The 15,748-nt window shown below is 39.1% G+C and overlaps 1 protein-coding gene across 1 annotated transcript in view; it reads right to left on the reverse strand.

Moving 5' to 3' along the window:
* Nucleotides 1-15,748, reverse strand: part of si:dkey-112e17.1 — a 53,802-nt gene that overhangs the window by 19,278 nt on the left and 18,776 nt on the right. Inside the window, exon 2 of the mRNA XM_041788259.1 lies at nucleotides 2,817-3,793. Within this exon, the coding sequence (XP_041644193.1) occupies nucleotides 2,817-3,793 (977 nt within the window). The remainder of the gene's footprint in view (nucleotides 1-2,816; nucleotides 3,794-15,748) is intronic.

Here is a 15,748-nt window from a genome sequence, read left to right on the forward strand (position 1 = left end):
TCGGTGCATGGAAGTAACTTTTATCCACTAGGTTTTTCTTTGGTTACCTTCAGACCTATACTTTCATCACTGTAAGAGCAAAAAGATACTATGGTGTGTAGAATCCCGCTAATGATTATCTTTATTAAGCCTAAAATGAAAACAAAGCATGCTATTTTTTAATGGGTTAATTTTGGATCTTAATCCCAACAAGATTAACGTATTAATGCTAACAACCCTAATTAAAGCCAAATCCTGAGTTAGTTCTCTCAAGACTAAGCTTCAAGGCATGAAGGAGGGAATGCAATAGCTGATAGCATGCTTGTTCGATAGGCAACATAAAAAGTTACCAAATGATTCAGTTAATTTGGCTTTGTGCGCTATTAAGCAGTGCTCATACACAGGCTCACATTTCTATGTCAAGCTTTCCAGATACATCAGTGCATCAGCACTGAAAAATACTAACAGTCATGCTGACAGTAGATCACCAGTTTGTGAAATATTCAGACAAGCCTGTCAGGCACAAACAAACAAGGCATGTTCCAAGTCACTTAAATCACCTTTTTTCCTCTTTCTGATGCTCAGTTTGAACTTCAGCAGATCGTTTTGACCATGTCTACATATCTTCATGCATTTATTGCTGCCATGTGACTGGCTAACTAGATATCATGTAAGTGTGAAAAAATACTCTTGTTGACACATTTCCAAGGCAATCTGTGTGGTTCACATTTTGTACATTTAAGGTTTAAAAAGTTTGATATATCAGGGGTAACGTTAGAAAACATCAGTGATTCTGTTATCCTATGAATTTCCACCAAATAAGATCTCAAAAACCCAAGAGTACTCATGAATGCCTCTTGTGTCGTGTGGTGACATTGTACTAAAGACAGTTGCGTAGGCACCAAGGCTTTTGTGTGCTTTAAGATCACAGAGAAACATCTCGTTCAGCCCACTCTTCAAAACTTTCTCTCTTTGTCAGCACCCTAAAAATGAATCACTTCATTTTACAGAGTCACTGATGCAGGGCCTATAAAAAGTATTAACCTCCTTGGTTGTTTCGCCCTTTTATTGATTTTCCAAATCAATCAGGCTCAATATAATTTTTTGAAAAAAGTAAAGTCAATTATAAAGGGATCCATCATAAAAAGCCCTTTTCAAGTCCAGCCACAAATTCTCTACTAGACTGAGGTCTGGGCTTTAATTTGGCCACTCCAGAACATTCACCTTGTTGTCTTTAATCCATTTCTGTGTAACTTTTGCTGTATGCTTCAGGTCATTGCCTCACTGAATAATTAATCTTCTTCCAAGCTATAGTTCTTTTGCAAACTGAACTAGAAAAGCACTTGGAGAGCGCAGACCTCTGCCATTAGCCCTATCTCCCAATAGTAAAGAATCCTTTTAAAAATTCCTGGATCCAGACAGTGATCCGTATCAGTCCTAAAATCTAACCAGTTCTTCCTTATGCCATTTCTGACATTTCCTGAAAATTTCGTCAAAATCCATCCACAACTTTTTGAGTTATGTTGCTAACAAACAAACTAACAAACAAACTAACTAACAAACAAACTAACTAACAAACCCTGCTGATCACATAACCTCTTTGGCTAAGGTAATAAGATTGTCCTCCAGGATTTTTCTATATTTTTCTGCATTCATTTGACCTTCTACCCTAACAAGCCTTCCATAGCCAGCTGCAGAGAAGCATCCCCACAGCATGATGCTGCCGCCACAGTGCTTCACAGTGGGGATGGTGTGTTTGTGATGATGTGCTGTGTTAGCCAGACACCAAACACAGCATGTCTGATGGCCAAAAAGCACCATTTTGGTCTCATCAGTCCAAAGACCTTTATTCCACATGACCATGGAGTCTCCCACATGCCTTTTTGCAAACTCTAGTCAAGGTTTAATATAAGTTTTCTTCAACAGTGGCTTTCTTGAGAAACAGGTCTTGTATGCAGAGTCTCCCCATCTCAGCTGCTGAAGCTTTTAACATCATCAGAGTAGTTATAGGTGTCTGGGTGGCCTCTCTCACTAGTCTCATTCTTGCATGTTCACTCGTTTGTGAGGACGGCTTGATATAGACAGATTTACACATGTCATATTCCTTCCAACTTAACTCTAGTGGATGGTGTTTTTTTTTTTTTTTATCTACTCCCTGACTTATGATTTCCAATAACTTTTCTGAGTTGTTTGGAGTGTTCTTTTGTCGTCATGGTGTAATGGTAGCCAAGAATACCGATTAACCAGTGACCGGACCATGCAGACACAAGTGTCTTTGTACTACAATCACTTAAGACACATTCACGCCACTCAGGTGATCCCAGTTTCCCTAATTGGCTGGACCTCTGTTGAATTACGTCAGTCACTTTAAAAGGGGTGAATATTATGCAATCACTTATTTATCTTAGATATTTTTCTTTAATTGACATTACTTGTAGAAATCTGGTCTCACTTTGAAATCAAAGAGGATTTTTGTATTTTTTTTATAAAAGCCAAATTATAATGACCATTATTGATTTATAAAACCAATAAATGGATAAAACATCCAAGGGCTGAATACCTTTTATAGGCACTGTATATGTTTTGAATGACAGTAAATAACTATGTTCATGTTGATATAGTCCACCCTTTTTCATCCTGTTCTCTGCTTCAGAAAAAAAAAAAACATAATATGAGATACGTCCTATTTGTCCTTATAATGTAGAATATTTTAATCATTTTTTTTTTTCAAATCAGTCCACTCTGATAAATGACATGTGCAAAAAGAAATATTCACAATCTAATCAAAACCCTTCACAGCTTTACATCAATACATACAGAAGTTGTACTTTTGTTACCTGAAAATGATGCAGAGGGCACTTGTAAGTATCATAGCAAAGAAGGCAGCTCCACTCACAGCAGCCAGCAGGGAGTCTACCTTGACGGCTGTGAGAGCGGTGGCTCGGCGGTCCCCTCCTGGTTCTGTCAGGTTGTGGTAGTGGAAAAGAAGGGCAAAGCCACGACCCCAGTGAGTGGTAGTGATTAACTCCATGATCACCTCCACCATCTCCTGGCTGGAGCCAAACACCAGCTGGCTGCTCGGAGGCCGGTTGGAGCCACAGAACCTGGAGGAGAAGGTGATGAGGTCCGAGATGTAGAGGACATCATGGGGGCAAGCATCGAGTATCGAGTGCTGGGTTTCAGGGCTCACAGCTGGCGTTTCAGTGGAAGGTGGAGGGGCAAGGGTGGTCTCACCCACAACAAGGCTTGGATTAGAACTGGGAATGAGCTCTCCCCTGAGATGGGATAAGGAGGCAGAGTTGACAGCTTTATCCCCTGCAGGACCAGCCCCAGGTAGGAGGTGAAGAGAGGGAGGAGGGGGCGAGGACAGGACAGATGAAACATCTGTGGATCTTTTGGCAGAATTTGAGACTTTGGCAATCTCCATCTTTGTGGACTGCTCCTGGACCACTACTTGTTTGACCTCAGCATCCTTGGAGGACTGCTGAGTTTTTGTGACGCCCCCTATGTTTAGAATCATTGGATCTTTAAACTCTGAAGAAGCTTCATCAGACATTAAGCCTCCAGGAGTGAAAGTCACCTCTTCGTCCGCCTCCTCCTCCTCAAAATTAGAGATGGCAGAGTACTGTGCAGCTGAGTCATGGCTTTCAAACACGTCAAAGTCAAATATCTCCAGAATCAGCTGGTAGTCAACAGGTACGAAGAACTGCCAAACACAGTGTGTCCCAGAGGAGTAGTTGTAGGGGAAGCCAGGAGACAGAATGAGGCCTTGGACATCCACCACATCCACCTTGGCACCACAGTCAAAGTATACCTGCAAGATAAATGACATTAAGATAGCCATGATTTAAAACCTGCTCTGAAGACAATTTCATCTAAGTGTCTCTGATTTCAAGGTTTAATTGAGGCACTTACTTATACTCCTTCTAAGAGAGACAATAAATGAGCACCAAATAGCTCTACTAGAGCTGTACCAGTACCAATACCAGCATTGTAAAAAGTAAATTGTAAATTATTAGTTTATATACTGATATCGGCTCAATTTCTTCAAATGCTCATATCTAGGTAGTGAAGTCTGTCTCGGTACAGGAGGAAAGCATTTCTATGAAACCATCTAAGCTCTAAAGGAAGAGCTCAGCACAAATACTGCCTGAGCTAGGGCTTTTGATCCCCACCTGTGCCACCCATGCTAGCATTCCTGTTATACCTGAGCATTATGCTGAAAAGCACAGGAGCAGTATTGTATTACACTGTACCTAAACTCAGAGATGAGTCATGTATTCACACTAAGCGATTATGTTCTAAATGTCAAAGGCATCAACAACAAAGGTAGCTGTTGGCAAATAATACACCCGACTAGCGGTCTGATTACTCCTTGACATAAACCAGCTTGAAACTGAACTATTCAACCCTGCTGCTCTGCCTTTATTTCAAAGCCTTGGTTTTACCCGTATTGCCTGCTTGGGTAACCCTGGGGAGGGTATTTCTTCAAACATGCTAGCTATAATTCTTTCCAGGTGTGTAGATGTAAGGGGGACCTGGACCTAAGCAGAGGCAGATGTGTGGCTGGGCCATGAAGCTAAGGAGCAGACCTTTGTAGGGGGGCTGTGTGTTTATGAGCTTTCCTGTTGGCCTAAGTTCTGGACTGTGGGAATGACCCAGACTGGTAGACCCCCATGCCAGACAGGTAACAAACCAACACCCGCGGGCGACCCTTGTGCTCTGAACTGGGCTAAAAGGATAAAAGATCACTTTGAGAATGTTTAGATGGTAGGGGGCAGAGACGGCATGAAAGCCAAAGTCTATGGAGCCAGACAGACACTTTGATTGCTCTATGGACCATCTATCCCCATCTGAGTGCAGTTATCAAAGGCATTCCTGGTCAGTTTATTTTAAGCAGAAACATCTAGATTTTAAACCATGACTGGAAGAGAGGACATCAGAAGAAAACCAACGGTCCTCTCTGTAGATGACCGTCTCACAGCTTGGTCACAGCATCTTACATGCATCATAGTTCAGGGAGTAACCAAGGGCAACTTATACTATCTTAAGCCTGGCACACCCTAAAAGATCTCTACAATGTTAACTGATTTTTAACGTGAGACTCCACATATGGCAACATACAGCAGATTTAACCGTTTTTTTATAGTCAATGACCAACAGCACACCGCACACTCACAGATTCATTCACCAACAGTCTCCACTCTGAAAACAACTCAAAGGCTTGCACCGTCAAACCCGACTTTAGAGTAAACAAGCTAGATGTGGCTATCTGTAAGCTACCTGCTACATCCATAGCTGTAGCAGTTTAAGTCCCACTCCCTGCTTTGCCGAAAAGTTGTTCCTTCATTTCCACCTCACTTTAGGCTCAGCGATTACTATTGTTAGCATGGCTGTGTTTGTTGTGCTTCCTCTTTCAGTCAGCTTTCTTTCCCTTTGGCGATTGCTCCGTTTAAAAATCCCCCCATGCCTGCTCAGCCGTCCTCACTGTTCCCACACAACTGGATTTCTAGTCATAAATACTGAACATGTTTAATATAGAGGATTTCAAGGCTGAGTAGCTCTGATCGTCTTCTGAGCAGCTTAGAGAGGGTAAGATCACTCTTAACCATCACTTCAACAATCACCAATGATGTGTCTGTTGTTTAGTTTATCATTAAATACGGCAAAGTATATACTAGACGTAAGAAAAACGATCAGTTTGTAATATGTAACTTCAACAGCCACTGACACATTCAACTGAAACCCACGTTAGCATTGTAACTTGCTAAACCATAACACTTACAGTCATACCCAACCAACAACAAAGGGTTTAGATCAGGGGTGTCAAACTCAATCACAGCAGGGGCCGGATTTGGGATTCAGGTCTAACCTGAGGGTCTAACAGGGTCAACATTTAACCATATACTGTCAACCTCATTTTCACCAGTAATAAAATATGAAAAAATCAGCACTGATGATAAATCATTTGGAAATTCAAAAAACTTACAATGTTAAGTTTAAAGGCTCAGATCTGAAATAAAAATTCCAATTTAGGCCTATTAGTTCAAAAGATCAGAACACGATATAAAAAATAGGAAAAAAAAAGTTTTTAAAGAGCAAAAATATGTGGAGAAAGTTGAAATCACAAGTTTGAAAGGTGAAAATATGAAATCAATTTTGAAATCATGAGTTTAAGAGTCAAAATATGACCTGAAATTTTAAATTGTGAGACTTATAGTTCAAAATATGGGATTAAAAAGCCAAAATTAGGAGTTGAACATGTCAAAATATGAGCTAGAATTCAAAATGATGACTCAAAAAGTTAAAAATATGACTTAAATTCAAAATTGGGGGTGTAAAATGTCAAAATATGATACAAAAACTACAAACTATTAATTCAAAATGTCAAAATATGAGAAACAAATTAAAATCATGTTTTTAAAAGTCAAAATATGGGATTAAAAAGCCAAAGTAAGGAGTTCAAAATATGACTTAAAATTTTAAATTGGAATCTAAAAGATAAAAATGAGACATATAAAGTCCAAATTATGAGTTGAAAAGGTCAAAGTATGAAATGAAAAGTCAAAATCATAAGTTTGAGTCAATATCTTTAGATGCAAAATTGAAAATATAAAATAAAACACAAATTTCTTTCTTTCCCCACATTCTTGACTTTTTATGAAATCTTTCTTACTCTTTACTTTTTTAAATTTTTATGGCTAAACAAGGATATTTCAAATAATCAGGGTAAAGTTTACATTATTATACTGGAAGAAATCTGCAGACCTCATGGTGGGGGGGGGCAGTAATAATACAAATATGACATGATCTTGCAGGCTGGATATAATCATTCCATGGGCCGGATTTGGCCCCCGGGCCTTGAGTTTGACACCCGTGGTTCAGATTTATGATCTTGTTTTTCCAAGACAAGTTTCTTTTAAATACGATGATGCTCAAACCTACATATTAAAGTTTAAAAGTCTTAAGTGGACATACAAACCTTCTCTACAGTTTTCTATTGATGACAATTACATTTTTAGTCTTTTTCTTGAGATTTCAACTTATTTATCTCTCTTTTCTGGATAACAAAGCTGTTTTCTTCAAGATAATTAGGAAATGCCTTGAGAAATTGCGGCATTTCCATGCTGTCTTTGGAGAAAAAATGGTCAAAATAAAATGTAGGCATACTTGTCTTTCTGCAATTATGTTCTTTTTAAAACACTTTCTTTTGTGCTGTCTCTTTTGTTCCATTTATGTTTGGAACCTAAAGAACCTTAAAGAATTTGGGTTGCAGTTTGTTGCAAGGAAGTGGTAGTGGGTCCTTATGCCGGGCCAGCTGAGAAACACTGGGGTAGACCGTCCCTTACCACAGGCAAAGAGTAGCCAACTTAGTGGATACCTTCACTCATGGTGCAGAAGTGCTTAACATCAAAAAAACCATGATTCATCAGAATCATGACAGAAGGAATCCCAGCGGTGTGCACTGTACAAAAGGCAACATCTAAACATATTTAAACACATATGGCAAAAAAATTGCATTGTTGCTATTTAATGTTAAATATTAACAGCTTCTTAATGCAAAGCAGAGTGCAGAAGGTCCTTAAAAAAGCAGCTTTTTTAACAATAGCAAAATATGAGTTGTGAATCGGGAATCAGTTTGAATCGAAAATCGACAGCCTCTCCCAAAGCACTCTAGGAAAACAATATGGCAGAGAGCGATCAAGCTACAGGTAATAAATAATCAAAAATGTATTTACAAAATTGGTAAAAAGACGTTAAACATCGGATCTATTACTGAGGATTTAAAGATGACATATTTTACCCTTTTAAGTCAAGTTTATATTGTTCTCAGAGGCCCCCAAAACATGCCTGTGAAGTTTATTGCTGAAAAAAAACACTTCAGTATAGGATTTTTGCATGTCTAAAAACCCCTCTGTTTCAGCCCTTCTCAGAATGAGCCATTCTGTATCTGTGGCTTAATATGACAATTAGCTGTATGAATCCGCCCCTGATCACACCCCTCTCAGGAAATGGATGCAGCGCTTGTGATACTACAGACACTTTTTTTCCCAAAGTTTAGACTGGGATTCGAACCATCAATCTCCCAGACCAAAGTCAGCAGGGTAACCCACTGAGCTTCTCTCTGAGCATCTCAGCTGGTAGCTGAAAGGATCAGTAGAGGAGGGTGGAACTTTCCTCCAAGTGTGGGAGGGCCAACCAAACCTAGGGCGGGTGCTCAGGGCCCCTGGTGAGGTCCCTAGATGTAAAAACTGAGAACGGCTTGTTTCAGCACACATTTTCTGAAAGGTGGAGAAAGAGAGGGGGAGAGGGAATGGATTTTTCTGGTACTTGAGGGGATTGTGGACAGGCCAGGGACACATATTTGTGTTAGAAAAGCCTGAAAAAGGGATTTTCACATAATATGTCCTCTTTAATCTTTAAAGTCCCTAAAAAGTCACCCAAGTTCCAGGATCACAAGAAAAGCTTCTGTAAGGGCAATGAAGGCATGAATAGCATCATAAAAATGGCAGAATGGCTCAATTAAAGAGATACTAGTATCAGAATCAGAATAACTCTAGCAAGTATCTTATTATGGGGAGGGGGCAGTTAATCAAAGTTTAGATTTAATTGCAATATGGCCTAATTCAATTCTTAAACTACAGAAGGTACATAACTTTTTACCCAACATGTGTGTAAAAAATACCAGTTTAATACATTTTTTGCAGCAGAGATGTGCCCACAAATCATGCAAACATTGAAGTGCCATTTTTTCAGAATAATTTGCATAATTTTGTATGTGTTTTCCAATTAAAATAAGAAAATTTTTTAAAAAATATAATTCCTTTCAGTGCCTTTCACATTTAATTTATAATATGAGCCAAAATAATCAAAATTAGATTATTTCAAAACTGTTGAGCCCTATACCTCATACAGACGCTAGAAAAAGTATGTGAACCCCTAGGCTAATGACTTCTCCAAGAGCTATTTGGAGCCAGGAGTCAGCCAACCTGAAGTCCAATCAATGTGATGAGATTGGATGTGTTGGTTAAAGCTGCCCTGCCCTATAAAAAACACACACCAGTTTTGAGTTTGCTCTTCTCAAGAAGCAATGCCTGATGTGAACCATGCCTGGCACAAAAGAGCTCTCAGAAAACCTATGATCAAAAATTGTTAACTTGCATGAAGCTGGGAAGGGTTACAAAAGTATCTCTAAAAGCCTTGATGTTTATGTGTCCACGGTAAGACAGACTGTCTACAAATGGAGAGGGTTCGGCACTGTTGCTACTCTCCCTAGGCGTGGTCGTCCTGTAAAGATGACTGCAAGAACACAGCGCAGAATGCTCAATGAGGTGAAGAGGAATCCTAGAGTGTCAGCTAAAGACTTACTGAAATCTCTGGCACATGCTAACATTTGTGTTGACAAATCTACAATAATTAAAACATTAAACAAGAATGGAGTTCATGGGAGGACACCACGGAGGAAGCCACTGCTGTCCAAAAAACACATTGCTGCACGTTTGAAGTTTACAAAAGAGCACCTGGATGTTCCATAGCACTACTGGCAAAATATTCTGTCCATAGATGAAACCAAAATTAAGTTGTTTGGAAGGAACACACAACGCTATGTGTGGAGAAAAAAAGGCACAGCACACCAACATCAAAGCCTCATCCCAACTGTGAAATATGGTGGAGGGGCCATCATGGTTTGGGGCTGCTTTGCTGCCTCAGGGTCTGGACGGATTGCTGTCATTGACGGAAAAATGAATTCCCAATTTTATCAAGACATTTTGCAGGAAAACTTAAGACCATCTGTCTGCCAACTGAAGCTCAACAGAGGATGGGTGATGCAACAGGACAACGACCCAAAGCATAGAAGTAAATCAACAACAGAATGGCTTTAACAGAAGAAAATACGCTTTCTGGAGTGGCCCAGTCAGAGTCCTGACCTCAACTTGATTGAGATGCTGTGGCATGACCTCAAGAGAGCGATGCACACCAGACATCCGAATAATATTGCTGAACTGAAACAGTTTTGTAAAGAGGAATGATCCAAAATTCCTCCTGACCGTTGTGCAGGTCTGATCTGCAACTACAGGAAACGTTTGGTTGAGGTTATTGCTGCCAAAGGAGGGTCAACCAGTCATTAACCTAGGGGTTCACATACTTTTTCCATCCTGCACTGTGAATGTTTATATGTTTTGTTCAATAAAAACATGAAAACATATCATGTTTTGTGCAGTATTAGTTTAAGCAGACTGTGTTTGTCTATTGTTGTGAATTAGATGAAGATCGGAGCACATTTGATGACCAATTTATGCAGAAATCCAAGAAATCTCAAAGTGTTCACATACTTTTTCGAGCAACTGTATAATCTTACATTAAAGATGCAAAACCACACCTTTCCACGTTTAATTTTAGCAATAATAACACAATTAGCTACAAAAATAGCTGTTTTTTTTTTTACTGTGTTTGCTGTGTACTTGAGTCTAAGTCATCCCTGTGCAAACAGGTAGAGAAAACATCCCACAGCAGGTTGTTTCTCCAAAGTTATTTTTGAGATCTCTCAGGTGTTTACTCTGCCACAATTTAAAAAATATTTGCCCAGGGCAAAACCAGCACTTAGAGATGATATTTCCACAAGCTGCCTCGCTCTCTCTTTGTCTGCGCTGATACTTTAAGTCTGCTGCTCCAGGCACGCCAGTGGCTGGCACAGTGTGTCGAAATACTACATGAAAATGTTGGTGGTGTCCCGGGGCAAACATTTCATCTTCCTGGGCAGACAGAAATCTGTGGTATAGTCAGAATTCCTTTGAAGACACCAAAACCTGCTTATGAAAATCCTGCAGTGGTGTGCATTCAAAGCAAACGTCAGAGTGAAAAGCAGAGGCTAGAATTCAATGAACAACAATAAAGCACTAAACCAACCATTTCCCAGAATACAATGTGAAGCGTCTGCTTCTATATCAAACAAATTAACCAGCCTATGCCAGTACAAGCCATAGTTTCCTAATTATATTTCCCAACAGTATTTTGTTGTTTTCTCCCTGACTGGCATTTGGAAGCAATTACATTAGCACATGACATGCTACATTTGCACTGCCTACACACTTACAAGAAATTAATGCGCTACTGCAAAGAATTACACGGATGACATTTGAACGGGCCAAATGCCATTCCTGCTGAGGTTAGAGAGAGTAAGCCGATTTGGGGTTCACAGTGTTTGCTGCAGGGTTGCGCAATGAGGGGAACCACTTCACAATATGGGGGCATAACAGGGGGAGGAAAAAAGGACAGCGTGTCCCCTTTTAGAGCAAAATTGACCAGTAGTTAGAAAACATGTTTGTTCATCCAACCTCCGACAAAATACAGCTTTCCTCCCCCTTTAAGATTTGCCTCTAATTCTTTGCACCACAGAATAAACACGCCTTAGAAAAGAGGGAATTCTTGCCATTGCAGAATATCAACCTATTGGTTGAGTTTTGGATGATATCCAGTCCTGCGTCTGATAAAACTGTGTCATGGACAGAGACTGTGTCATTTCTCCCAGCAGGATGAAGCAACAGGGAGGTCCCTACCACCCCAGGATGAGCATGCTACGCTACACATGAAAGGGCCCCAAAGTGCCACAGTGTCGAATGGAAATGGGACATTCTTATAATGCCAAACATCTCAGTTCTGTTACATCACAGGCCGCTCCAATGGCAGGTCGCTAATTATTCAAGGATGCCGTTTCTCATGGCCAAACAATGGGCTGCAGTGCTGTTTTAGTGAGCCACTCCACAAAAGGGGAGGGGAGATAATATTTTAATGAAGTGATGCTAATAAGAACAAGGCAGGCCGAAAGTTTACATAAGTGCCTGCTGGTCATTGCGCCCCAGTTGTGCCACTGACAGGGGATTTCCTGGACAGAAGTAGATCAACTATGCACATAATTGTCTGAGATGACTTGTTCAGTGAAACATCAGACCAGCTGCTGTCATTACCGAGAGGCCCCTAACAAAAAGTATTGTTCAATCGTTTTCACTTTGCGTCACTACTTCCTTTTTAGAAGAGTTTCACATTCCAGGATGGGGCTCATAAGTGTGTCTAATTACAACAGAGGCAATTGTGAACGCATTGACTTATGCCAGAAGCTGACAGGAACATTACAATAATGTACACAAGCATTATATTATAATCGTAAACTACTAAGTAGATGGCTTATTAGGGGCATCGTAAAAATCTTTGAAAAAAAAGAGGATTTGTTCATTTTCAAAAATAGAAATCAAAACTCTTGAGTTTATTAAGTTTGTACGAGAAAAACCTGGACATTTTCAAGTTCAGGAAGTCGTACATTTTAAAATACTTAATACTTTAAAACATCCTACATTTACAAGAACCAAAAGTTTGAATTTAGTGATTATAAAGTTGTAAATTTACAAGAAGCAAACTCGGATTTTTTGGTTTATTAAGTGATTTATTTACAAGAAAACTAATATTTTTTTGTATAAATTCATAAAAAAAATTTCAGTTTTCAAGTTTAAAACATCCTGCATTTATGAGAACCAAAACTATGATTTTTTGAGATTCTAAAGATATATATTTACAAAACACCAAATACAGAGTTTTTAGTTTTTAAGTCATATATTTCAGAGAAAACCACAAAACTTTCAAGATTTTTTGGGGGGCTTTTAATGCTTTTATTTATTGAGGAGGACCATGGATATAGTGAGTAACAGGGATGAGAGAGTGGTGGATAGACATGCAAGAAGAAACCACAGGCCAGACTTGAACCCAGGCCGCCTACGTACATGAGGTGTGCCTTAAACCAGAAGGCCATCTGTGCCCCAAAAATTTTAAGTCGTAAAAGTCCTACATTTACAAGAACCAAATTTTGACTTTTGAGAGTATACAGATGAAACCAAACTCGTGCTTTTTTTATTTCGTTTACTGGGTCTTCATTTTCAAGAACACAGAAAAGCTTTTAGTGTTGTAAATTCACAAGGGAAAAAAACATCTAATTTAAAAAGTCCCCTATTTACATAGAAAAACTTTACATTTTTTAGTTTAAAGCTATGTCAATTAACAAGAACCAGAACTGAATTTTTGATATAAGAAAGTCCAAACCAGCCAATTGCATGATAGATAAAACAAACTAGATTAAACCTTTTGCCTTGCACAAGTACCTCAGTTGAAAGCCCAATCAAATCCTACTTTTTACTGGGACTAAGCAACAAAGAAATTGTAATTTTAGCTCAGAAACATCACATTATCATGAGCAGCTGGTCAATGAGCAAACAGACTATGCAAAACTGGGGCAATCAGAGATTTTAGTTTCTGTACATTTTTTACTTCATAAATTTAAAATTTTTCTGAGCTCATTAAGCTAAAATATATGACTTTTTAAAATTGTAATTATGACTTTTGAATAGGGCTGGGAAATTAATCAAACTTTAGGTTGAACTGCAATACGTCCTGCAATTTTGAAATCACAAAAAGTGCAAAATTTCTTTGTCCGAAAATGTGTTTAGAAATATCAGATTAACACATTTTTGAGGAAGAGATGTTACGCTCAACACATGCAAACATTCAAGTGTCATTTTTTTTCTACTATAGCTTTCAAAATATCCTACTTTCCCTGTTGTTCCATAAGTTTTTTATTAAAAATGAGACACATTAAGGGGCACGCCGGTAGTCAAGTGGTTAGGGCGCGCACCATGTACGCAGGCGGCCCAGGCTCGAATCCAGCCTGTGGCACCTTTTTCTGCACGTCTCTCCCCGCTCTCCTCCCTGTTTCCGAATCTATCCACTGTCCTTCTATCTCTAATAAAGGCATGAAAAAGCCCAAAAATAAATTAAAAAAAAAAAAAAATTAGACACATTAAATCATCATTTCCTCCAATACAACAAATCATATTAAATTTGGAATGAGTAAAAATAATCACAATCAGATGTTTTCGTCAAAATTGTACAGTCCTAGTTTAATCTACCAAAAATGGTGTTCCTGATATTATAGAATTATTTATTGCTTTTTAGTGCTGAGGAGCTAAAAAAAATAACAGTATATCAAACTGCAATCACAATATCGGGAGAAAAAAAAATCACAGATAATTTTCCCAAATTTATTAGTCCTACTTTTGAAACACGAGTTCTTTTCTCGAAAAATGACCAAATCCTTTATGATTTTTAGACTGCCCCTTAAATGTCTTTTTACGTGTAAACTATTCTCACCACAATCTTATTTTCTTATTAGTGGATGCTGAATTCAATATACTGTACCCGGTGGACATGGTAAGAAACAAATTCAACTTAACTAAAAGTTAAAAAAAGAAAAAAATAATAATTATCATCACTTTTATGTAAAAACGTAGAGATGAGTTGAAGTGGCACCTCAGTCCCTGCTCACAGTTGTTTCTTGTCCACTGTGCCAGCAAGTAACTTAAGTCATGCATGCTTTGTGCTTTCAACTGCTTCTACACTCAGAGGAGTTCTGCAGGGTTCAATCCTTGGTCCCATAACATTCTCATTGTAAATGTTATTTCCATGCTACCTGGTTGATTGTATTATCCAACACTGCTAGACTGATGGCATGCAACATTTAATACAGTATGGGCTCGAGTAGTTCTCAACCAGGGGGGTAGGGCCAAAAAGCTGGTCGCAGAGCTGTTTTCAGTGGGTCAAAAATATGACTGGACAAAACATGTGGCAAAAAGTCTATGTTGTACAAAAGCCCTTAGGAGAAATATATATATATATACAGTATTTTTTTTTTTTCTTTTACTCATTTTTTCTCCATTTTAGGTGTTTTCTTGGAATCTCCACTTAATTATCTCGTAGTTTGTACTTTCAGCAGACAGAAGGTAGAATCTTGGTTCTGTATTTTAACTGTAGTATATTCACAATGTTGCTAAAAGCTGTGACATTTGGAAGTGGCACTGATGTCCTGGCAGTAGGACTAGTCTACAATCTAGGTTTGAGTCCACCCTGTGGCCCCTTCCATGCATGTCATTCTTCACTCCCTTTCCCTGATTTCCTGTGCTACTCACTGCCCTGTCCTCTAAAAATAAAGGCATAAAGCCCCCAGGAGAACATATTCTGTGACTTACAATGCCGAGTCTGTCCTTTTCACACATTTAAACCTTTGTATTATGCTGGCAACCCAGATCATATGATGATCATGGTTGCTAGAGACTCTCGTAATACAGAGGTGAATTATTTCCATTCCAATAACAGGCTGTATTTTTAATTAATTCCTCATGTAAATCCGTTGCTGTTTATTTATGGTATTCATTTATTATTTCCATTTCCAAAATAGGTCTTTGAGGCGCTGTTTTTAGAGTACTATCTATAAGCAGAACTTACTAACTTGTCCTGTAGCCATCACTCAGTTTTGACCTCAATTTCTTGTATAAAGAAGCAGAGGCCAGACAAAATACACCACTTGTCAGTAGACCTTTATTTGACAGAACAGAAGTCTGCTGTCTGACCTAACTGTTGGCTGTAACATGGATTTTTTTTTTAAACCACCCAGGCTGACGACACCCCTGCGAAAACTCTGCAACACAAGCTGCTGAAGTACTGTTAACACACACAGACACATATACTCTGCCTCTCATGCACAAACAGCCCAGGACTGGCTCATAAACAGGCAGGCGGGCCCCTCAAAAGGGGGCAGGAATCCTCACCAGCCCTGTTTACTGGAGGAGAAAAGTGACACTGCTTCACAGGCTAACGCTTCTGAAGCAGCAGCCCACTGAGGATGCTTTACAATCACGCTGAATTTCTCAGGTCTGGAGCAAGATCAACA

Source organism: Cheilinus undulatus, linkage group 5 (assembly GCF_018320785.1).
Source record: "Cheilinus undulatus linkage group 5, ASM1832078v1, whole genome shotgun sequence".
NCBI classification, from domain to species: Eukaryota; Metazoa; Chordata; class Actinopteri; order Labriformes; family Labridae; genus Cheilinus; species Cheilinus undulatus.